Source organism: Dermacentor andersoni, chromosome 4 (genome assembly GCF_023375885.2).
Source record: "Dermacentor andersoni chromosome 4, qqDerAnde1_hic_scaffold, whole genome shotgun sequence".
Taxonomy (NCBI): domain Eukaryota; kingdom Metazoa; phylum Arthropoda; class Arachnida; order Ixodida; family Ixodidae; genus Dermacentor; species Dermacentor andersoni.
The window spans coordinates 44231804-44257991 of record NC_092817.1 but is presented as its reverse complement, the minus strand read 5'-3'; the positions used below and the strand labels follow the sequence as shown (position 1 = coordinate 44257991).

Genomic DNA, 26188 nt, shown 5'->3' with positions numbered 1-26188 from the left:
ATCCTTTTTAACTACGTACATAGCCAGGGACTTTGGCAAATTTCAATACCTCACTTTCATTTTATTCCAAGGGCTTTCATATGTTCCTCCATTTGTTGCTTATTTTAAAGACATACAGAAGAGAGTAACCTAGTTGCATCAAAGCTTCTTTTCTATGTATAGCACGGTAGTTGTTTTTCTTTTACATATTCTGATCGTTGACTCACCCTGGCAGGAAGCAATTTAAAGCTTCAGTTTAAAAATAATGAGGAAGATGTCTAGAAACAATTAAAACAAATATATAAAATTGTAGTTAAGCCATCATCATTGTCGTTACTTAGCGACATTTAGCTAAATATTGGTTGCTTTGGGCTGTGGCCTGGCAACTTAGAGCAAGAAAACGTTACCAACACTGTTTTGCTGTTATTCTGTGCATTCCTTTTCTGTAGTGTGCTGATGTCTTGCTTAAACGTTCCCCCTCAGGATAGTGAGTGACAAACATTGGGGTAACTGAGGGTCTTGATTTATTGCTATTAATAACCAAATAAATTTAAGGAAGGCATAGGGCATAGTGCTTGTAGTATTTGATTGAAATATAAAAATAATGAAGAAAATGTAAGTGACAGTGTTCTGTTTTCAATATTACTTCTACATTTTGATCTAAAATAAAGCACTTAATCTCACCTATGCTCCCATTGGTTTCATTGTCTGTTGGCTTCATTTGGTTGTTACTACCGATCAAGACAGGTTAGACTACAGGGCTGTTACAGGAACATTAAATTAAGGTATTGCAGTGCCTGATAGTGCATTTATAAACTTGATAAAATTCAACATGCTTTTGGCTCAGAGTACAATTTTGTTATTGAGTCTTCACTGTACTGTGTAGGCAAATTATAATGTTGCCACCTGTAATGGTAAAAAGGTTGTGGTGATGCGCTTTTTATGCTACCTACATTATACGTTTCAGATATTTTACATCAACTTGGTAAACGTGTAGTGTAAATAAAAATAAAGGTGCAAGAGTTTGAGGAGACATGTGGAGCATTTACACAAGGCACAAGGACACCAGAAAAAACATTGAACACGTATTCACAATTCTGTGTCAGTGTTCTCCATGTGTCGTTTTGTGTCTGCGCCTAACTTACATGACACCTCCATGCATGATCCAGTTAAACCCTTATTGTAACCCTCATACCAAATCAGACTGGATGTTACAAAATTCAACTTTGTCAGATTTTTATGCTTTCTGGTCATCATCCTAAGCAAGTTGATCTGTACAGTGAAATCTCAATATAGCGAATCTCAGGACTGCCGAAAATCATTCTTTATTTTGAAGTATCATTCTTTTAAAAACACAAAATTAGATTATACAAGAGGGATTGCGTACATTTACAAGCAGAGTATATCCGCAAATGGGTTTATTCCTAGAACATATAAAAATAAAGACTTCACAGGATAAGAGTCACAGTCATCCAGGAAGATCTGCTGCTGATGATGGAGGTACTATAGCGGCATGCAAAATGTTTCATGGCTTCATTGCAAATGTGTGCAATATTTCATGTTTTAAATTTGCTGTTGTGAAGTGCTACTAACAGAAAAAAATAAGTTTTGCTTGTTATTTTAAAATATTCTATTTTTAAATTCATAGTACTGACATATCTTTACTTAAAGTTTGATAAACTTTTGCTTGGGTAATTCTTTTATACCTTCGTTAACATGAGAAATGTAGAATGAAGTTCATAGTAATGAGATTTCACTGTACTGGCATCGTAGCAGCAGAGGCACATTTGAGTAAAAGCAGCTGTCTCATGTCAATTTGTTATACTTGTTGAGGAAGTGAGTTTACAAACATTGTGTTTCCGGCTTACTGGCTGCAGCTAGAGTTGGTCGCCATGGAGAGCCCGTCAAGCCTGAAGAAGCAGCTGGTAGTGGAGTTTGAAGGGGAGCAGGGAATTGACGAAGGTGGTGTGTCTAAGGAGTTTTTTCAGCTTGTTGTGGAGGAGATCTTCAACCCTGACATAGGTGAGTCAGTCTTCGTTGTTTCACTTGTTAGATGGTTGTTAAGCCATGGAGAAAGGGGGAAGATATGTTGTTCTGCAGGAATAGTACTGGATAAGGAACGTACTTTCCAGCTTTCATGATTTTATTGGAAAATGGCTGATTTCTAGATATTCTTTACGATTGTCATATGAGTCTTACATTTTTTTGTTTGCCTACAGTTTAGGGCAAAACTGATTTTCAAAGAACACGAAAAACTCATTCGCCCTGCAATGTGCAGAGCTAGATTTTGTGAACCCGCTCTGTTATTCAAACCTATATGTGGCACAGCCATGTAGTTCACAGAAGTAATGTACAACAGCAACCAAAATTTTGCATGACCATTTCATTAAGAAATATTAAAAATAGTATTTCTGTCTGTCTGTGCCACAGATCACTGTAGCTGTGACTATAGACAGAGTGCATGTTCACAGTGTCCCTGCAGCATGAATGCTGTGAATTATGTAAATAACTAGTGAACAATGTGAGTGAATTTTTGGCTTTGCATAATTTTCACACTTTCAGGTGTGTCGGCAGGACATTTCTTACTTGTCACGTTTTTGTGTTGAATGAAGGTTTAAACCCTCTACACCATAGCAAGAATATTGGCAAGTGTCAGAGCACCCTAAGTAATTTACTATAATACATACTTGCTCATATAAACCAGTTTCGGTTTCACTATCCGGGAAGCGGATAGGTCACAACGGCATGATACATTCGTTCGCTCCATTCCTGTGAGCACTGCAATGGCTACACATAAGCACTGTCAGAAGAAATGCATGTAACACTCGTCTTTTTTTTTTTTAATGAGCAATGTCATTATGTCTAAGCTTATTGCTACATTATGTCATCAAATCTTGCTCTGTGTCATGACGTTGGTCATGAAGTTGTGTCATAAAGTTGGTCTGTCATGTTGAGACCAACTTTAGCATTAATGTTTCCCCACCCCGATATGTGCTAAGTGTCATCTTTTAGGTATGAGAACCGTGTTTTAGAGTTTTAGAGTGCAGTGTGTTTCTGGCATTTCCACCTTTTGTGTGTGGAAGTCACTCCAAAGTGGATCAAATTAAATTTCTGTCCGAGTAACTGTAAGTATGAGGTCTGCACAGATGCCAGAATGAGATAACTTGGGCACAGCACTGAAAAGGTATAAGGTTGACAGGTCTGAACATCTTTTCAGTGTGTATTACGAAAGAATGAGTTTACCATTCACAGTGCTGCATGGTGTTTCTACTTTCAGCGATGTTCACTCTGAACGCTGAGACCCTAACGTACTGGTTCAACCCGACGTCTTTCGAGAGTGATGCTCAATTCAAGTTGATTGGGATCATTTTGGGCCTGGCCATCTACAACAACGTCATCTTGGACGTGCACTTCCCCATGGTCGTCTACCGGAAACTGCTGGGACGCAGGGGCACCTTCCATGATCTTCAGGACTGGAATCCTGTGAGCACAGAAAATGTTTGTTTTGTGCTGACCGTGTGTCTCAGCTTTAATGCATCTGCTCCTGTCTAAACACATGGGAACAGTGAAATTGTTTTGTTTGGCATATACTCTACCAAATGCAATGGTGTTTGTTGCATTAACAAAAAAAAAAATGAAAGGTACTGACTACAGGGAGCAGATTTATTTTGGCCCTCAGTATTAAAAATTTTTTTTTTCAAATTGATGCATATTAGGAAACTGGAACATGAAGCTTACAATGCTAACTTGGCAGTAAAAAACAATATCTAAATTTTGTGAACGGTAGCTATTAAGACATCTAATTGGTTACCACTAATCTGTAAGTAGGACTTTGTAACCCACATAAACATTGCAACGATAGGGTGGAAATTTTACGTTCATATACCAGATTTGTCCACTTAATATGCTCAAACAGATGCAGTTTAGTACAGTCAAGCCTCGATATATCGAACACGGATATATCGAATTATTGCATATATCGCATGCTTTCTATATCACCCGGACAATCGCATGCATTTTAAATTTTTTGTTTCAAATGGGGCCGGATGTAAAATGGATATATTGAACTCTGCCATCCCAGACCGCGTGCGCTCCGTGGACAAGCGGTGAGCTTTCCCACAACACCCTCGAAAATAGCGGTGGCGTGATGGGCGTCCCTGACTGCTGCGCACCATAGCTGCACACTTTGATCGTGCCGAGGGTGCTATTTGAATGTAGCGGCGTACACTCGCGGTGGCTTGCCTAGTTCGACATCAGTGACGCATTGCATTTGGCACACTGACTCGTCCTTGGTGCCGCGCTCTGCACCTGCCGTGTCTCGCGAGAACTGGTTGTTTGCATCCACAGAGACACGCGACAGCGCGCTCTCACTGGGCTCCCTCATAGACGCCTTGGCAGATTCCATTTAATACTTTGTTATTGACAGTGTTTCAAAATGCTTCAATTGACGGATGTGGATATCGTAGCAGAAGTAGCGGCCAAACGAAGACGCTGCCGAGATTGATCCCGCAAGCGCTCATGTTGCTCCACTCCCGACTTCAACTGAGGCTGTAGCTGCTTTGGCCCTTCTACGCTGCTGCTGTGATGCAATAGAAGGCACCGACCTATCGCTTGTGGATCGTTTAGACTATGTTGAGGACTCGGTGTTTAAGCATGCAGCTGTCAATGAGAAGCAGGCTACACTACTGCAGTACTTTCAGCCAAATAAATAAATACTTCGTGTGAAGCTTCGAGTATTTACTGTGCCACGATTGAGGCATGATCGGCAATTGTTGTTCAGAGCTTGCGATTGGCCTATAGTCGGATACAACTTTAGAAAAAAAGGGGAGGCCCCGCCCAGATGACCGAAGCGTGACAGCCGATTGCCTCCGCGACTAAAATAGTGCCACTCGAAAAATCGTGCTCCTGAAACACGTAATTCTCGGTATTAATAAAGACTTTTGTATTTTGATGACTGGTTTAGTAGAGCTCTCATGTGCTACAGCACATGCCAGATAGCGACAGAAAAATAACCCCGTGCCTTCTACAACGCTGCCCGTCGTCTGCTCTTTAGCTTCAATGCAAGTGACAAAAGTAGAAAGAGCAGCTCTTCAAGGCTTTTGCGCTTGTTCACATGTACACGGCGTATCTACTACTTGTTTTCCAAGCTTACCAAATGAATCTGTTGCTATTGGAAAAGTACTTATATAAAATAATGCAATTATCGCCACCATTGCAAACCTGGGGCGAGAATACGGTCGAGGCAGGAAGGTACAAAAATGCTTCATTCATCGTATTAAATAAATGCTCTTGATTTTAAATAGCATAAAATTTATATTTTTTCGTTTTGCGTTGTCACAATTTTTTTTCCTTCTCATTATTCTTTTTTTTTGCAAGCCTGCAATCTCGCCAGTTCGCGCAAGGCATTGTGTGCGAGTTTTCCGGCGTGGAGCCCAGCGACTTCGGACTTTGTTGCCGAACGAGCCTAGTGACGCCTCGCTGTCCACACCACCAAGGAGCCTCGACAAGAACAAAAGTGGCCATATCCTGAATAGCGATTCACCCAACATGAACCTCCACTGCTACACGTATTGGCGTAACAGGGAGCCTGAATACAGCGTGGAGGCCACGACCAAGTTTGTCGCCGAGATGCTCGGTCCGACGAAAAACGACCCCGTCCGATGAAAAACACAGTGACACAGTACACGAACACACCCGCCGCTAACAGTAGGCACCAGTCTTTGGAAAACTTTTCTCGTCGTAACTTCACTCGGGAGTGAAATAAAACAATGCGGAACAAATACGCAGGATGTGCGTTCATAGCGGTCGCCGCGGGATCCTGTTTTCAGGCAAAGCGTTGCGCAGCGCCAGCGATGCTCGCTGCAATGTTCCTTCGTCGGATCACGGCTCTGAATAAACGCACGCGGCACAAATGCCACATCGTAAGCTCGCAGTGATATTTCCGGCATGATAGACCATCACAAACAGTTTTGGAATTCACTCTGACGAGGGGCTGAAGCACACAGCTGACGCGACCTCGCCGAGTTCGAAGTGGGGGCGGCCATCTTCTCCGTCGGCGGGGTCACCGGCCATCCGGCTCATGACGTTTGTCCAGAGTGCGCGCCCATTTGTGGATGCTCGTGTGCCTCCGCCTTGGAGGAGTAAACGCCCCCTTTTTTCTAAAGTTGTATCCGACTATAGATCGCGCCAACCTTGCGCGGCTCACGAAGTCGGAGTGGCCTAGACTAATTGTGTGCGGCGCAATCGACTGCGCGCGCCCGCCGGACAAAGTCAGTGCAGCCTAGGCCCAATTGCACACAGCGCAACCGAATGCGCATTCCGAACAACAATCCTTGATCATGCCCTTGCTTCATTGATTGAGCTGCAGAAGCTTTTGATGCGTTTTTTACGTGATTTTATATATCGAATTCTGGCTATATCAACCTATTTCGCAATGACCACGCTGTTCAGTATATCAAGGTTCAACTGTACATAGATGTGATATCTGTTTCTGGTGCAGAGTTATTGATGTGTAAACTTTGTCAGCATTTGTTTTTAACTTGACAGTTTTCAAAAGTTTTCGTAAAAGACATGAGGCCCTCATCAAAATTCTACTTACCATAGTCGGCAGAATACAGCTTTTTTTTTTAAGTGCAACAAATATAATTCAAATTTAATGCGTAAATAAAAGGCAGACTGATGTTTTTTGCACAGTGGTAGAATGACGTTATTACGTATTACGAAACAGGTTGTTACGAAACAGGCAGTGCAACAAATTTCATTGATATCGGTTTAGTGATTGGCTAAAGAGAGCATTTCTGCATTTCCCATGTGTATACAGTGAAACCTCGTTAAACCGCAGTTGGCCGGAGCTCGCAAAAAGTACGTACTAAACGGTAGTACTGTTTAACCGAAATAGCATGAGATCGCCCACTTACCTGTCGAAAACGGAACTGAGAGAGAGTGCAATGAAAGGGGGAAAAAACATGCAGTATTTATTCACTTCGCGTGACAAAAATGTTATTTTCGTTCGATGCCGCGGCGGCCTAGCACAACGACGACAGCGGCCTCAAACTTACTGAAGCTGCGTGCCAGCTTTTCAGCCAGCCCCCTCTTCTCTGCAAACACTCGCATGGCAGATTCCTCGTTCGCATTACGTATTCTCCGTGCACGTGCGCAGTAGTGCTACAGAAGTCCCGGGGGCGCCTTTTTCATTGCCGGGTGCTCGAGTTTGGAATACTTCTCATTTGGAATTGAGTTACGTTATCGCGCACCTGTTTTCGTGTGACGATTGCATTCATGAGGCTGACGTAACGCGCAGCTTATGCCACTGTCGGGCCCGAATCGCCCGTGTTGTCGCTTTCCGTGTCGTCCTCGTTACTGTCGCTAGTCCACACTTCGGCAACAAAACGGGCAACGATGGCGAAAAGTCGAACCTCGTGGCCGACATGTCTTCGCAGTTGCAGCAGTGCTGCCGAGCAACTTCTTCGCATTCCAAATGCCACACACTGTAGTCAACAGCAGATCCCTGTTGTGTGCCAGCGCCGACTTTTCGTGTCACGTTCGATAGCACGGACGATGTCTAATTTTTTCTTCTATGCTGAGCACCCGGCGTCTTTTTTATCCGAGCTTCGGAATGACGTGAGTCCTCGCTTTGCACGATGCCATAACGCTCTCTGGCATGGTGTTGAAATGATGTTGATGTTGATGCGGCTTCACGCGCAAACGCACAGGGTGCTTGGAGGCCGTTCCGATCTCTGAGGCTTGTTGTTCTGCCGGGCCGCCCGATGGAGACAGCACACTGCCGTCTTTGCGCAACGAAAAGTTGAAACGCTACGTTTTAACTGATGCTAACGCAATAAGCTGGTACGGTTTATGCGGATACAAAACACATTATCTTCAATGACCGCTGAGTCGGGGATTTGACTTTACTACTTTTAAAATGAAACTGCTGTTTTAAGCGGGTACGTTTTAACGAGGTTTTACTGTACATAAGGTAAAGCAGGTAAAACCTTCCTTCTAAGAGGAAGCTGTAGCTTATGTCCATTTTGTATAAAAAATTTGGAGAACGCTTAAACTTCGCCTTTAAAAGTGGAATGCGATAGCATTAAAAGATCCCTGACTGCTTCTCTCGCTTCCCGGCAACTGCAGTGTATGTAACTGTAATGTTTACCGGGAAATGCTCGTGGCGAACGCGGTGCACGAAGGTAAGCTCTCTGGTAGAGATGCGGCTTCTTGCATGGGCCATGATGCGGTGGAGGCGAGCGCCATCCGGAAGTTCAAGGAAACGGGCGCACCAATCCGTGAACTCTGAGATATTTACGCGATGGCATGAGCAAATGGTGGATGCCCTCTCCGGTCTATGCATTGTAGAAACGCTAAAAAAGGGGTTTGTTCGTGTTTTCATGTAACAGAACTATGTTTTCTCGTACGTATATTCAAATTAAATCTGAGAGCTATCATGTTTGTAGGTTGTGTGTAAGCCGTAGTTTATGATGTTTTCGCAAATTTAGCTTGGGAAATTCAATTAGTTCAGTCAATTTCTTGCGTCACATCGAAGGCCTGGGTACGCGTGGTCTGAAAATCTTTTTGCCGAAACGACGTCCAATGCCGGATGCGGGACGCCGAATTGGATTTTCTGCGATAAGGGCTCCTTAACGCTCTCATGTTAATATATGAGAAATATTCAAATATTCTCATTAGGTGACTGTGCTCCAGTGACTTGAATGAAATTCATTGCATGAGAGTTGAAATTCGATAGATGTTGGAAGCGGCTTTCTCTAAGGTCCTCAGATTGGCTACATGAGTGTACTAAAAATGGGAAAGTTACTAATAGGAGCATCACGTTTGCAACTTCGTGTCTCTGCAATTATACTGTCGCTCTTGTAACCTGTAGCTGATAGCATTTGAAGTAACAAATAGCCCTTTCATTATACAAATTTTGTAGAGGTGCTGCTTTGTTTGGAGACTAGTTAATGAAGTTGACAGAAGTCCGATATGTTTCTACTACGAAATTATAGAGTTGTATATTTGCTCTTTTGTTGTAGACTATACATAATCTGTTTGTTTGTTTTTCATTTTTTTTTCCTGGCATTATTGGTAAAAATTTTCAGAATGTAAATGAAAAAATTCAGTGGCTATTTAATGGCAAAAGAGAGAGAAAGACATTAGGGGCATTACTTCACATTTCTTTGAAGTCCGGATCTGTCAGTTAAACCCTGTTCACCACAGTGCAAAGTGTTGTTCACTCAACACACATTCTATCCTTTTGAGAAGCGAAGTGCAGCTTATAATGGTCCAGAGCAGACCATTAAATAAATACACGCGCACACGCACGCACGTGCGCACGCACGCACGCACACACACACACACACACACACACACACACACCTTGACCAGCTTCCCACACTTCACATGCATACACTTTTTTCCACTTTGACACTCCTAATGCTAACACATAAAAAATAACAATGTTGCAGATGGCTCCTCATGAAAGAAAGCCTTGAACTCCATACCACCCACGGCAGTGTGAACTTTCCTGACAACAATAATGACAAAAATGTTGGTGGTGACGATAATAATAACAATGCTGCCTACGCAATGGCTCAAATGTCTCAGACTTAGAATTGCTTCTTTGTTGGAGACAAATAGCTTTCTTTTCGGGCCTCTTCTACGAAAGAAATGTCACAATAAACATTGCGGTGATATCTACAACAGACATCACAAAAGTTGGATGACCCTTAACAGCCATAATTATATACAGTAAAACCTCGTTATTATGTAGCTTGCAGTGAACGTGGATGAGGTGTGCACTAAGTTATGTACTAATTACCTGGCAATGGCAGATGAGCTGATATAGATCTACTGGTCCAAAAACTTGTAAATTTGCACTCGAATACACACAGAGACAAGTTTTATTTGCCAGCAGGCAGAAAAAATTCTCTGATTTTCAGTTGCTGCCGTGATAGACTTGCGGCGGTGATGGCAGCCTCAAACTCAGCAAGGCCACAAGCCAGTTTCTCCATCAGGTCCCATTTTTCTGTGGACATGCCTTCATGATGGTCAAACCACTAGCCGTGTTGGATACGGAAGGGCCATCATCCTTGTTGTCATTCATGATGAGAACATAGAAGTGCTAGAAGCTATGGCAACAGGTCATGGCAAGCATGTTTTGACGTCACTATCGGTGGCGACTTAGTCTGAGAAAGGTCTGTAAGCTGCAATTTCGCTATCTATGGTCAGCACGCACGACATTTAGCAATTCCATGCATGTATGTGCCAAAAAATGAAGTAAGTACTACGCACTAACTGTTTGGCATGCGTTAAGCGACTACTTCTTAACAACACATTAGTTTCAATGGTGACAGGGTGGGGGATTCATTGTGACTATATTTAAACTGGAATGACTTATTAAATGACTACCTATTCACGAGGTTTTACTGCAATTTGCTTTCAGTAATCACTAGGATGAAAGTTTTCTTGAACTCAAATTGAAGCAGTTTTGTTCATATCGATTCACTGGCTACCTAACAAAAGCACTTGTGCATTTTACATTAACTTTGATTGAGGAAGAGGCCAGCCTAAATAAAGCTTATGCTTGACCCTCCATGGTGGCTCAGTTTCTTAGGCATTCAGCTGCTTAGTGCACAAGATCTTGATCATTTTTTTTCCCTTTAAAATGATGCTGTCTTGTTTAGAAGGACTTGAAAGGAAAAGAAAAATCCTCATGGTTTTGTCTCGGAATCATAAAAAGCCTGCCACATCATGCACAGTGTGGATTAACGAGCTTTATCTAAAGTGTAGGAATGTTGTGGTTTAGCACTGTTGCTACATTTATCACTTGTTGACATCCATTCCTACGTCGGTTCAAACATTTGGAAGAAGTTGCTTGCTACCTTTGATTATTTGCATGCTCTTTCGCTTACCGTACTTATTCGAATAGAATTCGACTCTTTGTTTTTAAATATGTTGCCCAATGTGGAGCTGTCGACTTGTATTCGTGACCAAAGAATCTCGACCTATATTCCTGAGCAAAGCTAGCGAAAGTACTGAGCTAATGGAGTTCCTCCGTTGCGCCCATCATAAACCAATATGGAGATTATCCAGGCTGACTATAAAAAATACTGCATGTCCTATGCACGCCATGGCACTCGAGGAGAACGTAGTTTAAGGTGCCAAAGAGACCTCCCATGAGGACGACTTCTCTGGCAGTTCCGACGTGCATGCAGCTTGAGGCATCGACAACCAAGATTTAGCAGCCGATGTTAGGGTAAATAAGGGGGTGCCATGTTCCAATTTTTCGTTTTTCTAAAAAGATATGGACTTACTTATATTCAAATTATTTCTTTATTTCCCAGCAAGTTCAGTATCTGGAGGTCGACCTATATTCGTGTTCGACCTATTTTCGAATAAATATAGTAGTTGCCAAAACTAGTTAAAATGTCCTCGCTCACAAAAAAAGAAAGAAAGATGTTCAGGTGAAGTTTAAACCTGGCTGAAACAAGTTGGCTTTTGTTCACAAGTAGCCATTGTTCTTAACAGCGGAATTCTCATTATGGGGCATGTTGCATCAAATATGAGAAGTGCATTTTGTTTTGTTTCTGTGATAGGCGTTGTCACTGTCTCATGCACTTGGAAAAAAAAATATGAGCTCAACATCATGCTTGATAGTTATGCATCATGTAAAATGTATCTATGGTCGAACCTCTTTATAATAAAGTTGTACTTGCAGCGAAAAACTTTGTTAAATCGCAAATTTAGTTATTCGAGTTTTGAAAGTTTCAGCATTAAAAACAGCTTCACAAATTCCCAGAAAATTCCTGGTGGTGGATAATATCCTGTCGTCGGGCCATAATAGTGGAGTTATGAGCGCCAGTGCATGCGGTGGAGATTGCACCGGGAGCAGTGCATCGACAGGGCTCATGGCATCCGAGATTTGTGTCTGTTGCATCACGCGATGCCGTAAATCTTGACCACCATGGCTGACCACACTTAGTGCCCACAGCTGGCACATGCAAATTAAAAACAAGTGTAAAACCATTTCAACTCGACCTGTGCACTTGCTTCAGAGAGAGTGTACATGCAAGAGGAGGAGATGCACGCATTCCTGCCTCTCCCCCCTCTCCGTCATGTGCTTGATCACGTTACCATGCATTCACTCTCTCCCCATCCTTCTTGTTCAGAAGGCATCGTCAGGCCTTGCATTTCTCCGAGCGCTGTGAGCTGCTGCACGCCCCACTACCTCTGCAAGTTGTTTACCAATACGACAAATGGTGCAGTGGTGTTTCCTGCCTACTGCGTACCGGCACACACACTTTGACGGCAGTTTTGCCGCTAAAACTTTTCGTGCAAAAATATTCTTTGAAATAACTTTTGCCTCGGCTGACATTTTTATAGTTTTTTGCTGGGGGAGGGAACTAGCTATACAGGCTCCAAGTTCATGCTTGAAATGGCTGAAAACTTCACTAAATCGAAACCACATCACGAAGTTACTTAGTTAAATTGCAAAAGAAAATATGTGGTTTTCTATGCAGCTAAGATTGGGAAATGGAAATAGTTTGCTACATTGTGAATTTCGTTACATCGAGGTTCGTTATATCGAGGTTTGACTGTACCTCAGACACTGAATTACTCTTCCAGTGCTTTCATATAGTTTTGTGAAACATGAGATTGTTGTTTGTCACCTCTGTAAAAAAATATCTGATGATTATGATACTCGCTAATGTAAAATTTGGGAGCAACTGAATACGTGTTTTCATTTCGCAGTATATTTAGGCAAAGAATGTAAGACCGATATTTCTTCACTGACTGACAGTGGGCCAATGCGGTCAGTGCTTTCACTGAGGGAGGGGCAGTACAGGAACGCTAGCATAATCAGCAGCCTCGGAGCCGGCTATGGAAGAAGACGACGACAAAGCACAAGCAATGGCACGAGCGCAAGGGCCAGTATGGGAATACTGGCATGATGAGCGACGTCGGAGCCAGCTGTGGAAGACGATGACAAACGCATGAGCAGTCACACGAGCGCATTCACGTGGTTATGCCGAGGGACACCGACTAGCCAGCTGTGGAAGAAGACAACGATGAACATGCAAGCAGTGACAAAAGTGCATTCGCACGGTTACGCCGAAAGCTGCTGATGCTCAATCCAGGAACAGCCACCTAAGAGCTGTGCTCTAAAATGGCTTCAGGGCATGCAGTAGAGCCTCATTGATACAATCCTGTTAGCTTTCCAGCTGCTAGATCCCATGTCAACAAGAAAAAGCGCAAGGCGCGAGCGACAAAAACTGTAGCCGCCTACTGCAGCAGCTTCCCTGCAATACTTGCCCGCCCATCTCAACTGCACTCAGTTTCTTAGTCTAGTACCAGCAAATTTCCTCCTGTTTTGTTAGAGCTGCATTCCCAGCTGTCGTTGCCAACCCTGTTGCGATAAGCATCTTCACCTATCTGTTTCACACTCCATGGAGCGCAGTGCTCTTAACGCTTTTAATAAGTGATATACACCAAACGTGACTCCCTTCCCTGTCGCAGGCATCGTGAAGTGAGCATCATGTTTTGCTCAGGCGGCATCGTATTCCAGCATTGCGAACCAGCCTGATCTCATTTTGGTGTCCTGTTGCCATCTTAAAACACCATGCAATAGAAAACAATATGCATCTCGGGTCGCTTGGGCCCTACTAGCTGCAGGGCCCCACCAGTCTCATGCTGCCATGATTCGTGCCTAGTGGGCATGTCAAAACTTCCTGCTGGAATGCCCCACTGGAAGAAGCTGCTGACACAGGCCGAACTTGAGCAAACATGCGAAGCTACAAAAATGACACCTGCTCAGGCCCCGTTAGCTCAGCAGGTTGCCGTCTCCTGCTGCAATGATTTGCACAATGCTAGCATTACTTAGATGTCAACTACAGTTCAGTCTGTCAAATATTTTAGTGACTTTGGATCATACATTTTCCTGGTTAGTATGTTTTTTTCTCATGTCTTTCTTTTTTTTTTTTCAAAAACTTTTGAATGAGGTTCTACTGTATTTGCTGTACTACTGTATTGCCACAGTGTGTTTCTGTTTATGCATTGAATAGAATTTGCAGTTTCCAACAGTGATCTCTTGTCTTTTAGGGTGTGTCTGTATTGTTGCCTTACATATAGTGTTTGGGAAGAGTTCTAGCAAATGTGCATCTCATCTGTGTGTTGTGCCTGTTGCTGCTACGCATTTGGGCTGCCACCTCATCAAGGTGCTGAAATCAGCAGCTCTTTGCAGCTCTTTCTTTCTAAAAGAAAAGTAAAACTCATTTGATTTGAATTCTTATTCTTCTCTATGCAGAGCTTAGCAAATGGCTTGCAACAGCTGCTGGACTACAAAGGGGATGACATGGAAGAAGTTTTTGTCCAGAGCTTTAGAATAACCTACAAGGATGTGTTTGGCACCGTGCTCTCCCACGACTTGAAGGAAAATGGCGACACCGTTCTAGTCAACCAGGACAACAAATGGGTAAGTGGCACCATGTTCTGTGTTGTAAGCTATGATGAAGCAACCAAATAGCCAACTGCAGCCAACATAAAGCTGGTGCTTTATTTACTAATTTATTGTTGTGTGTGTTTTTGATTTCGTGCTCTTATTGTAGAGGCAAGGTGTATGCTAAATTATGGCATGAAGGCATGCCAGCTACATTTTAAACTATAGAGGTCAGCCTAATGAGCACAAGGAGTAAATTTACTCCTTTCTTATTCTGTTCCCAAACAGGAATTTGTTGACCTGTACACAGACTTTTTGCTCAACAAGAGCATAGAAAAGCAGTTCCGTGCATTCCGTCGCGGTTTCTTGCTCGTGACTGATGACTCCCCCTTGGAGATGCTTTTCCGGCCAGAGGAAGTGGAACTGCTTGTCTGTGGCAGCAAGGTAATATTTTATTCTTCTCTTGCTGTTGTGTGTTGCAGGATGATATTTAGACTCTCAAAAACACTTGCTCATCATTTAAATATTCTGAACATCTCGGTGTGAACAAAATGGGACCGCATGACATGGTACGAAAGCTTGAACTAAAGAATAGAAAGACAAGTGTTTACTCTTCAGTTTATGTTCTTGTCCCAAGTTGGGCTGTTACATTTTGCATCTTGCCAAACCATCTAGCTAGTAGAAGCAACTGAGTTTATTGTTTGTTTGCTGCTTTTTATGTACACTGTTTGTTTTTTCTTCTCTCTATATGAGCAGAAATTGAAATATTTACCTGATTTGTATAGTGCCATTTCCTTCATGTACAGTTTGTATGGGGCCACATACAAACTGTGCCAAAAAGGTGCAAGGAAGCACCTTTTGTTCGGGAACCTTTGGTTTCTTGTATAGGGGAAAAAAAATATGGATCAATAAAAGAAAATTATGTTTCAAGGAAAATTTTCTCTTTTGGGTTTGGTACAAATGGCACATCGTAAGAGACTCGCGGCCAGCCATGTTCACATGTGATTTACAGTTAAAATTCCGTTGTTTGGGGCACAGCATGTTTCAAAGCAGGCTAGTTTGCTTCTGTGGTTTATCCATTTCTACCTCGATAAAAACGCATAACAAGTACCTGGACGCCTGCGAGGCGCACCGCAGTCTCATGTCCGGGCAATGCAGGCTTTTAGGACTAGCGTTGCATACACCATTTTGCAGCGCAAACGACTTGCAGTGTTCATGAGCAAAAATTAAGTTAATCTTTAAGCATTTGACTTGGTCTTGGGGAAGCAAATTGGTATGTCCCGCTTTTCACAATGTCGGGAAACTGACCGAGATGTTCGGAGATCTCAGACAAGCTTCAGGTAAGCATCTTCTGTATTTTGAATCATCAGTATATCAAACTAGGTATTTCACAATCCTCTTTGAGCTCGATGTATCCGGGATTGACTATATCATGAAGAAAAGTGAAATTTTCACTAACTTCATTGTATTGTGGTTCAACTGCATACATACACCATAGGACTAGTGGTATACAATGAGTTTACAATATGTTCAATCATTTAATCACTCTCAAGTGAATTTCAATGGTTTTGCATCTGTCTTTATTATTGCAGAATTTTGACTTTAATGCGCTCGAAGAGTCGACCGAGTATGACGGTTACACAGCCAACAGTCCTATTATAAGGTAAGGTATTTGTCCTTCCATTTCACTTCCAGTTGTGTTGCTGAGTGCAAAGCTTCATAGTATAGCTAGCTTATTTTGGCACATATAGCCCAGACGAAAATGTAAAAAAATTGGAACAGTAAAGTGGGGGTGCGGATTATATGCAAATTTCGCCGTGAAGCCACGCTTTATGGCAAGGTTCTCCACTATTCTAAATTTTGTTATCTCCTTGGCAACCCCAGCTCCTCCCCACCCCTGTACCCCTGTGTGTTGAAGCTCTTTTTCCCTCTCTCATGGTTTCCCATTCTCCTCCACTCAACAGTGAAACTGTTATGTGGAACTCATTTGAAACTGCACACCCATCACGATTTCTGAAGCTGAAGTTATTGTGAAAGCTGATTTAATCTGAGGATTAAGTAATTATAGTTGCAGTGTTTGACCTGTCTGGGTGATGGGGTGTGCAACATTTTAGTTGTAGCACATATGGGATACATAAACAGATGTGGTCACGAAAACAACTGTGCTACACTTTGCTACATGCTATTTGGTCACCATTGTAAGTTCTGCATTCTTCTTGAAAACAGAAAAAAAGAAGTAAAAATGCTGTTAGGTAGAGCACAAGATATATAAAACTAAAACGAGTTGACAGACAATGGAATAGAAAGTGAATGCATTAAGAAGTGAAATTAGAATTGTTATTTTCACTCAACAATCTGATCAATTAATTTCTTGAAGCAGTGACATGTTATCTGTGACAAATGCATGTCACTGTGCACCTGAAGCAGTGCTGATGCACTTCTCTTCTTTGTTTTAATGAACCTAATCTAGGTACCTTGCCGGAAAAACCACTGGAGTTGCCTTTAAACATGTGTACATTTTCTTTTCAGTTAATGAACATCTTTCTGCCTCTCTCTTTCTTCTTTCATCTGCCGCAGGCATTTTTGGGAGCTGGTGCATGAGTTCAGCCAGGAACAAAAGCGAAAGCTGCTTCAGTTTGCGACGGGCAGTGACCGGGTGCCCGTGGGAGGCCTCTCGAAGCTCAAGCTGGTGATTGCGCGCCATGGTACGGACTCGGAAAGGTGTGTGGGAACTTTGTCTTTTGTGACATTTGATTGTTTTCTACGTCTGTGTTTTGGTGTTGGTCTCTCGTGAACAAGCCCCCACTGGACACATTGATTGATCAAAGCAGTAGAATCCCAATCAGAATGACTTGACCACCCACGTATATATATATATATATATATATATATATATATATCCATTATGTGCTTTCTTTGTACACTAGAATCTGGTAAATGGACGTCCTTAAATTAATTTTTTGCTTAAACAGAACAACTGCCTCTAATTTCGTTAGTTTTGTATTTATGTAATGCAAAATAACTTCCAGTAATCGGAACAAACATTTTTGAAACTCTGTAAACGGAACAACAGAAGCAAGCTCTCAAGTATTTTTTCAGAAAGTGGCAGGGTTTGAAATCAATTTTTGCTGACCTCTGTCGTTTATTAAGAAAGCCATTCTTAAAAAGTGATGGCAAAGACTGAAGCAGGCAAAAATTTGATAGATTTTAATGCGTAGCACTTACAGACCCGGACTGCCTTCATAGCAGCACCATTCGCCCCGTAACCGGCCAAAACAGACAAAGCTAACATTTCGGATGCCTTACTGTGCGCCATACGATAATTTTGACTGTCCTGGCATGACCGCATGTTATTCTGCCGTCGACTGGAGTAGTAAGTGCTATGTTTTTGTTTTGATACGTTCTCAAAGCCTTCTCGAAACTGAAACTAGCAAAGCTGTCCACCATGCCCAAACCATGGGGCAAACTAGCTGCTACATTCAATTCTCTACGGTTAACATATCTCACAGTGTTAAGAGAGTGTTTGACATATAGTGCTGCATCTCCACTCAATTTCTCACCTACTGTCCTGTGACTGGCGCAGCATGGCTTTAGTTACTTTTGCGCCATTAAACTCGAATTAACTAACATTTTCTCACCAAACGGACCTTTGGTTAATGGTAATTTATTGTATTTAACCAATTCTAGCATGCCTCTGGATGTAACGAGCACACAATTTTTGCGGGCTGAAAGTAAGAAAATAAAGATGCACCTGAATGTAACCTGCACCTGAATGTATCATGCGCCCAAATTATATAATAAATATACAGTGTGACCTCTTGTTCGTGATCAGAAATAATGAGGCCTGCAGAGTTTACCTTAACAGAAGGTAAAACAACTTTTTTTTAACCAGCTGTCATAAAGATAGCAGCATGTCGTCATTGCCATTTGCACTTCATTGGCCATAGATACCAAGCACAAAGGGACAGTATTCTCGAGCGATCACGCTTACATATGCTACTATCATTTCGCGAAACTCTGCATCGGACTTGTTGAAGTATGCGTTTGACAGTGTTACTGACACTATGTACAGGTATGGAGTTTGCCACAGTGCCGGAAGTGCTGATGGCCAATCACTCTGGTGCATCTGGTGCCGAGTGATTCGAAATCTCGCAAACATGACAGTGTCTCCCACAAAATGAACCGACAACAACCTTTACGAAATCACGCTTTGTCTCCATTTTTGGTAGTGGTGATGCTTTGTCTGATGGCTCTGATGGTAGGTGATCACCGATTCTGCGAATATGGCTTTGGTTTCATATCCGACTGCAATGCACAGGAAATTTTCTGACCCATTTTTCGGAAGAAAGGTGCGCGTTAGATTTCGTCAAATACAGTATTTATCCGCTCCCTTGACATTCCGCATTACAAGATTATTCTTTATCATATTTTTCACGTCAAGTAGGCTTCTGGTAATAAAGTTAGAATTGTGACAAAATTGTTGTGTGAAACCAAATCTGTAATGATAGTTCATTCATTGGGGAAACAGAAAGAAGCACTCATTTCTAATGACTTTCCTTCATACAAATTCCTTGATAGACGGCATATAGTCATACAATTGCCATTGGTGCACTCACAATCATTGTCATAAACATTATTGATTAGAACAAAGCATACTTTCACACTTCTTCTTTTCCTTTTATTTTCTTATTTTTTATTTTGGGCAGAATGCAATACTATGAACATGTGTAGCTAACCATGGCATTTACTGTGCTGATCACTGCAGTCGATGACGGAGGACGTGGCACAGAATCTTCTGTGATGGTCCAGTGTACACCATGCTGCAAAAATTGGTGTCTGACAGTCAAGTACTTTGACCCAAACTTGTTACTCTAACTGTTATGAAAAACAAGGCAAAAGTGGAATGCAGTCGAGCCCACATATAACGGCCCCACTTAAGATGAACTTTCGCTTTAAACGAACGAGAGCTGTGTGACCGTCAAAATATGCATTATTTCAATGGCATAAAATCGCACATATAACGAACGCCTTTGAGCCCTGCTGATTGGTTATAGCAAACGACCGGCTTAAACCCGCCGCCGCGATGCGAAATAACAACAACCTCCGACCCCTTTGCGCACGCGGTCTGTTTTCCCAAGCCTCTTCGGAGGCGAGCTATTCGTTTCGTGCCCCTCTACCCTCTCCTTGCCGTCACGCACTGCCCACGAGTGTCGGCGTGTGGCTTCCAAGATTGGCTTCCCGCGCTTCCTCTCAACTTTGCTCGCCTCTCCTCCTCACTCTTTCTTGCAACATCCTGGCTGACTCGGTGCATGCGCTACGGCGCCGGCTAAAGTTCAGAAGTTGTTTTCTGGCCTGTACCGCGAAGCAGGCCTCTCCACACTAGTCTTCATGCTTCCTCGTTTCCGTGCTTCGTTCTAGTCGGGCCTGAGTTGTAATTCAAGATAGCGGACGGCAATGCGGTGCCTGCAACAGTCACGAAATTAAAAGCGCTGAACATGGCAACGAAGCGGGCAATTCTGAAGGGAGTGTCTCACTGCGCTAAAAACTGCGAGTTGGTGAAACAGTACAACCCGAAATCAACCCTCTTGACGATTCTAAAAAAAAAAATTACTAGCTCTGTCGCCAACTTGATGCTCAGAAAACGCCTGCGGAAGGCCACCTACGCGGACGCAGAGGATGCACTGCTTAAGTGATTCACCAACGCACAGGCTTGCAACATTCCGATAAGTGGACCAATGATGCTTGTCAAAGCCAAGAACTTTGCGTTCCTGCTAGATTTTCCTGACTTCTGCCCAGCCAATGGCTGGCTACATCGATTCAGAGTGCGGCATGGTATTGTTATTAAATTGAGTGTCGGCGAGGCGGCTTCGGTAAGTGACTAAGACGTTGCCACTTGGCTTGTAAAAAACTGAGCCATTACTGAAAGCTACACGGAGTAGGACGTGTATAACACAAATGAACCTGCATTATTTTATCAGATGCTGCTGGACAAGATGCACGCCATGAAAGGTGACTCGTGTGCTGGCAGCAAGTATAGTAAAGTGTGCGGTACAGTGCTTCTGTGCAATAATATGGATGGCAGCGACCGACACGTGCCCTTTGTAATCGGAAAATCAAAGAAGCTGCGTTTCTTTCCGAGCTGTGTACCTGTGCGACACAGGCACAATACTAAGGCGTGGATGACGCGCAATTTATTCGCAGAATGGCTGGGCTAGTTTGACTGCAACATGCAGAGGCAAGGAAAGCACGTGCTGCTCGTGCTCGACAACTGCTCAGCGCACAACATGCAGACTTCTCTGACAGCAGTTGCTCTACTTTTCTTCCTGCCCAATACCACTCCGAAAGTGCAGCAGCTTGATTTGGGCATAATACGTGCATTTAGGGCATCGCATAGTGGAGTGCTTGCTCATCACTGTTGACCACCCGGCTGCTAACTTGCCGCATTGAATTTAACTGTATTCAGCCATTGAGATGGCAAAAGCGACCTGGGCGGAGGCGACGGCCGCTTGCATGCGGAGCTGTTTCTGCAAGGCCAGTTTCATCGCCGCAGTGGCTGATTCCAAGCTTGGTGCTTCCGAAGAAAATCGATCCAATGGCAATTTGTGGCAGCACGTTGTCAACTCCGACATGGGGGCTGTGACACTGGTTGGGATGACTTTATTTCTGCTGATGAAGATTCTGCTGATATTGCGGAACCGTGCACGGACGAGGGCATCTCTTGCGAAGTGCGGGCGGAGAGCGATGTGGAGGAATCGGATGACAATGAAACTTTAGAGCCAGCACCTATAAGCGTGCCTGTAGCAATGGGATACATAGAGAGAGGCTCAGGCAACCTGTCTATGCCAAGGGCCTCGGCGAAGAGCACGCTTCTGCTTTAAATAAACTGGAGACCGCCCTCATCAGGTCTGCACGACAGAAACAGATGAGCATCACGAACTTCTTTGCAAAGAAAGAAATTTTGTGCTTTGACTAGCCACTTTCTTTTTTCTTTTTAAGCTGTCGTCCACTTACTATAAACTTCGGGGTATAATCAACAGACGCCGCATAATGCTCAGGTTCGTTATAACCAGGCTCGACTGTACATGTACGTTCTTAGCATGGCTGTGCTATTTACATTACCATTTTATTCCACCAGGACGGGCTTCTCCCAGTGTGCCATGCCTTGCATGCTAGTCTCTGGGTCAATGGAATTCGAAGGTTATGTATACGCAAGTTGAGTGACTGCTGCAGTTGCATAATCAGGGATTAGTAGGAGGAAGGTTGTGCATTTGTTATAAATTAGTTTTCGGTTTGCACTCATCTATTTTATTCTCAAAAATGGCACTACTTGTCTGAGTAATGACTGAGTGCCCTGTAACCCTTTCTAGGCTGAATATTAGTACTGAAGTGGTAAGTTTATATTTCATGCATCTAAATGATAAAAGACATGTAAAAATTAAGAAAAAATTCCCAGTGGAGTTTTTGGGGAACATATCAAAAGCTTTTCCCATGAATTGCCCGTAAATCAAGGCATTGGGGGCAGCATATTGTTCTTCAAATACAACAGCTTTAAATATGGCCATAAAATATTGAAGACCATTTTTGTGCCACCTAAGGCAGGAGGCTCCAAAAATACGACATATCTTAGTAGTGTGTTTCACACAGGCATTTGCGAAATATTGAGGAGCAAAATACTTATCCACATCACCAAGTTTCCCAATTATGTAATTATGGTTGCTAAGACTAAATTTTCTCAGATCAGTCTTAGTGTTCGTTTTTCTTGGTAATGCATATTTCTTATGAAGCATTACGTTATGATTCCTACAAGAATCATTGGACTGAAAAATGTTGACGGTATACACTAGCAGCAGTATTCTTGACAGTGAGTTGTGTTCTACTACTAAGGTAGACTTCCGTTAATTCGAATCCGGGTAATTTAATTTTAGGTTAATTCAATCTTGACCAAAGGTGCCGGCCGGCACCCATACATTTCATGGGCCCAAGCTTTGGTTATTTTAATCCTGTAATTGGCTTTTTCCGAATAATTCGGACTTGACAGGTCAGCAGGCACATACCTGACACCAGTGGTGACTCCAATAGTGGCAGCATCTGTCTTAGCGGCACTTAGGGCACAGAGAATGTGTTGACACTTTAGCTTTCATTAAAAATGCCTATTTTCCACCTGCCCTAGAAAGATTCTAAAGTGAATACGATATTCTCACAATGAATTACAGTCGACTGCCATTAATTTGACCCTGATGGGACCAAGGAAATTGATTGAATTATCCGGTGGGTCGAATTAAACAAGATGTAGAAAAAATTTCGAAACACACACCTGATTTATTTGGCAGTATTTGCCCTATTGCATGCCCCATTCATGTGGCCCCCGAGATGGTGCAGTCTTAGAGGCTATGTCATTGACACAACCATAAAGCTTGCATAGTGATATTGCAGCCTGAGCACAGAGACTGTGTTTGCAAAGCGCAGTTTACATCGTGCTTTGTGTGAAAGTCAAGGGGAATTTTCACACAAGTGTGACCAAAATCCTGATCATGTCATGTCGCTGTTCACGCAGAAAGTGCCTGCTGATATCTTCAAAGCTCGTGAGACTGTCTACACAGTCTACTAATCATGCACATCAAAAAGCAAACATTCCAACTTGGCAACAGAAGGGATCAACATATGTGAACAGCAATTGACAAAGCTTTGATTGTATACCATCCCAGCTACCTGTGTGAAATAGCTACATGTGATCAGAACACATTCTCACGTAGCTTGATGATGACAAAGCACCACTTTCAGTGTTTGATTGCAAAAGCTCATTGAAAAGATAAGTTACTTTATATGCTAAGCTAGTGGCAACAAGTCCTGTCATATTTTCTTCCGGAGTATCGCATCCCTCGCAGAACCAACTAGAGAAATCTAGGTGCAGACCACCATTCTGTTTGCAGTTGTTGCAGAGTTTTTTATTCTGAATGTCAAAAGTGCTATGGTCTGTACAAAGAATGACATGTATGTAGACACCGATAGAGTACTGTCTGTGATTTATGACGATGGACATAAGGTCTAAAAAAATTCCGTTCTGTGAAAGTAAAGTTTGCTGGTTTTGTCTTTTTACGATTGCCAAAACCAGAAGCAGGCTACGTTTTTTTTTTGCTTTGTTTTCGCTGAAAAAGTTGGGTGCATGTTTGTTTTATACTTTCTTTAGAAGCTCCAATGTCATTTCTGCATTAGTTTATTACTTTGAACCCATAAAATGTGGGTGCATGTTGAATTCAGGAGCATGTTAGAGTTGTGCAAACAGTGCCAAATTATTCAGCGGTGTCTTTTTGAGTTTCTTCGGCCTCTTGGTCAAGTGAGCCCACTGAATAATTCTACCAAGTTCGTCAGTCCCATCAGGGTTGACTTAACAGACATCTACTGTATATACTTATTCTTGATTGTGTTCTCGTGGCATTGCCTGTGGTGAATGTGTGTTCAGTTGTGAACTGCTCTGTAACGAGCGCTCCGGGACTCTGTCTCTCTCCTTGCAGGTTGCCAACAGCGCACACCTGCTTCAACGTGCTTCTCTTGCCTGAATACTCTTCCAAGGAGAAGCTGGCTGACCGCCTGCTCAAAGCCATTAACTACTCGAAGGGATTTGGCATGTTTTAATGGCCGTCCCCAAGCCTGACTGCGTACTTCATCTTGTACCATTGATGAATTTTCTCTCCCTTCCTGCATCCACAAGTGTGCTCAGCTGGAGCCTTTTTTTTTCCGTGCATGTGGGACATCGCTTTTCACGCCTTCTGTCCAACTGCAATGTAGGCACAGAGGAACAGGGTGCCTGCCTATTACATGACGGTTAGACATAAAGGCTACTTACACTCAGCTGTGCAAAAAGACAGTCACGCTTACCTGCGCTTGCCTCACTTCTGTGGCCATAGCCTTTCTATAGTGAGGAACCATGGAGTGAAGAATGTTGCTTTGTTCTACGAGAACCAGAACCAGAAGCGTGCTTGCTTTTATTAGCTTTTAGTTGTTCAGATGATGTGTTGAAATGGCTGCTGAGGGGAGTAAAGCATTGGAAGTGTCAAAGACGATTGAATTTGCATTCAGGTGGATGTAATGATGCCTTCAGAAATAATAGGTAGCTCTGGGCTTAGAAGGAAAACCTTTTTACCACAGCCCATAAATTCGGTGTGGTTTGCTGCTTTTGTATGACCATACAGTTTCCACGTTTCTAAGAGGGCAATATGAATGGCTTGCATGTTCTTTTCTTTTTCAACGCAAGTTTCTCTACGTATCTTAGTATACAGGCTGCGAATACGTAAATTTCGTGACCTTGGAAGCTGGAAATATGTGCATGTAGTCGCCAGTTTTGTCACCATATACACTTTCTAGAGCCACATTGCCGGGTAACCAGAGGAGACAGAAGTTGATGTCTGGTTGAGTTACGACACTGCATTGCAACGTCTGAACATGAGCATAACTTTTTTTGTCTAGCATAACAGTTGGCTGCTTCCATTTCGTCCTGCAATCTTTTGTGCGTTGTCCTGAAAGGTTATTGTTGTCTATGGAGCCACTCAGAAGAGCCATGGTGTGTATTAGAAGGTTCATGGATAGGAACAAAAGAGTCATGTGTGCTGTAATTTTGTCACTTGTAAATTTGTTTTTTTGTACATATACAATGCAGAAAGCCGTAGGATCGCAGAGTGCGAAACCCTCCTTTCGGGAAGTAGCTAGCAATGTTAACCTCTTTGAAGGCCTTTCCCAAGGATGTGACATCGAGTAGCGAGATGCGGTTAGTTTTTATTTTCACCTTGTGTGCAGTAATAAGAATGTTTTCTACATACTGTGTACACATATATACATAACGCTTGAAGGATTTCATGATTCTGAATTTGATTACAATGTTCCCTGATATCCTTTAGGAGGGAGCTCTGAGGAAGCAAATTTTTCAACAGAATGGGTTGAGGGTGACTTCCGTTTACCATCACTGTTTTTGTTTTTTCAGTTCAAGAACAGAGTACCCTAGTTGCAGGGAGATAATTGGTTATTGCAAGCGAGGCACATTGTCGACAGGTTGCCAATAAACTTGACCATCTGTCAGACATTGTGCTTGTATTGACATCATGTTAAGTGAAATAAAGTCAGTTTCTTTTGTTTTTAAGGCGTCTTTTTGCATTCGACTTCAAAAACAGGACACTTCTGTTAATTCAGCTCCACTTAATTTGACTCTGCTTAATTCGATCTCGGCCAAAGGTCCTGGCACCCACTAATGCATTTCTGTGGGCCTAAACTTCCGTTATTTCAATCCTAAAATTAGCTTCTGCCGGATAATTCTAACTTTACCAGTCAGCCTGCTCGTGCCTGTTCCCTATGGTGACCTCAATAGCGACCCCTTTAGTGGGAGTGACTGTCTCGTTGGGGCTTAGGGGGACAGTGGATGCGTTGAACACATGAAATCGCCCATTGAAAACACATATTTTCGGCCTGCTCAAGGAAGATTTTCAAGCGCTAGTAGCAGCTAACAATGTCTGATTGTGGTATGTACACGATTCTAATGCGCACCTCTTTTTCCAAGAAAACTGGGCCGAAAATGTCCTGCTCGGTGCAACCGGATACGAAACCATAACTGCTTTCGCAACATTCATCTGCTTTGCCACAGTAGATGTAAGCATGAAATGGCAACCAGCAAAGCAGAATGGTTGGAGATGATTCTAGCCACAATCTTAATATGGGTGTAGTGCATGTTTGCAATGGCATGCCCCACCACACCGCACCACGCCATACTGTTCACTGGTCCATATGTACACTGTC

General features: G+C 42.8%; 1 protein-coding gene across 1 annotated transcript in view; it reads left to right on the top strand.

The window, feature by feature from the left end:
• Ube3a (ubiquitin protein ligase E3A) overlaps nucleotides 1-25533 on the top strand; it is a 70049-nt gene extending 44516 nt beyond the window's left edge. Inside the window, exons 10-16 of the mRNA XM_050184132.3 lie at nucleotides 1857-2001; nucleotides 3257-3462; nucleotides 14276-14443; nucleotides 14696-14851; nucleotides 16000-16070; nucleotides 16985-17128; nucleotides 23920-25533. Coding sequence (XP_050040089.1) covers nucleotides 1857-2001; nucleotides 3257-3462; nucleotides 14276-14443; nucleotides 14696-14851; nucleotides 16000-16070; nucleotides 16985-17128; nucleotides 23920-24040 — 1011 coding nt within the window. The 3' untranslated portion in view covers nucleotides 24041-25533. The remainder of the gene's footprint in view (nucleotides 1-1856; nucleotides 2002-3256; nucleotides 3463-14275; nucleotides 14444-14695; nucleotides 14852-15999; nucleotides 16071-16984; nucleotides 17129-23919) is intronic.
• The last annotated feature ends 655 nt before the right edge of the window (nucleotides 25534-26188 follow it).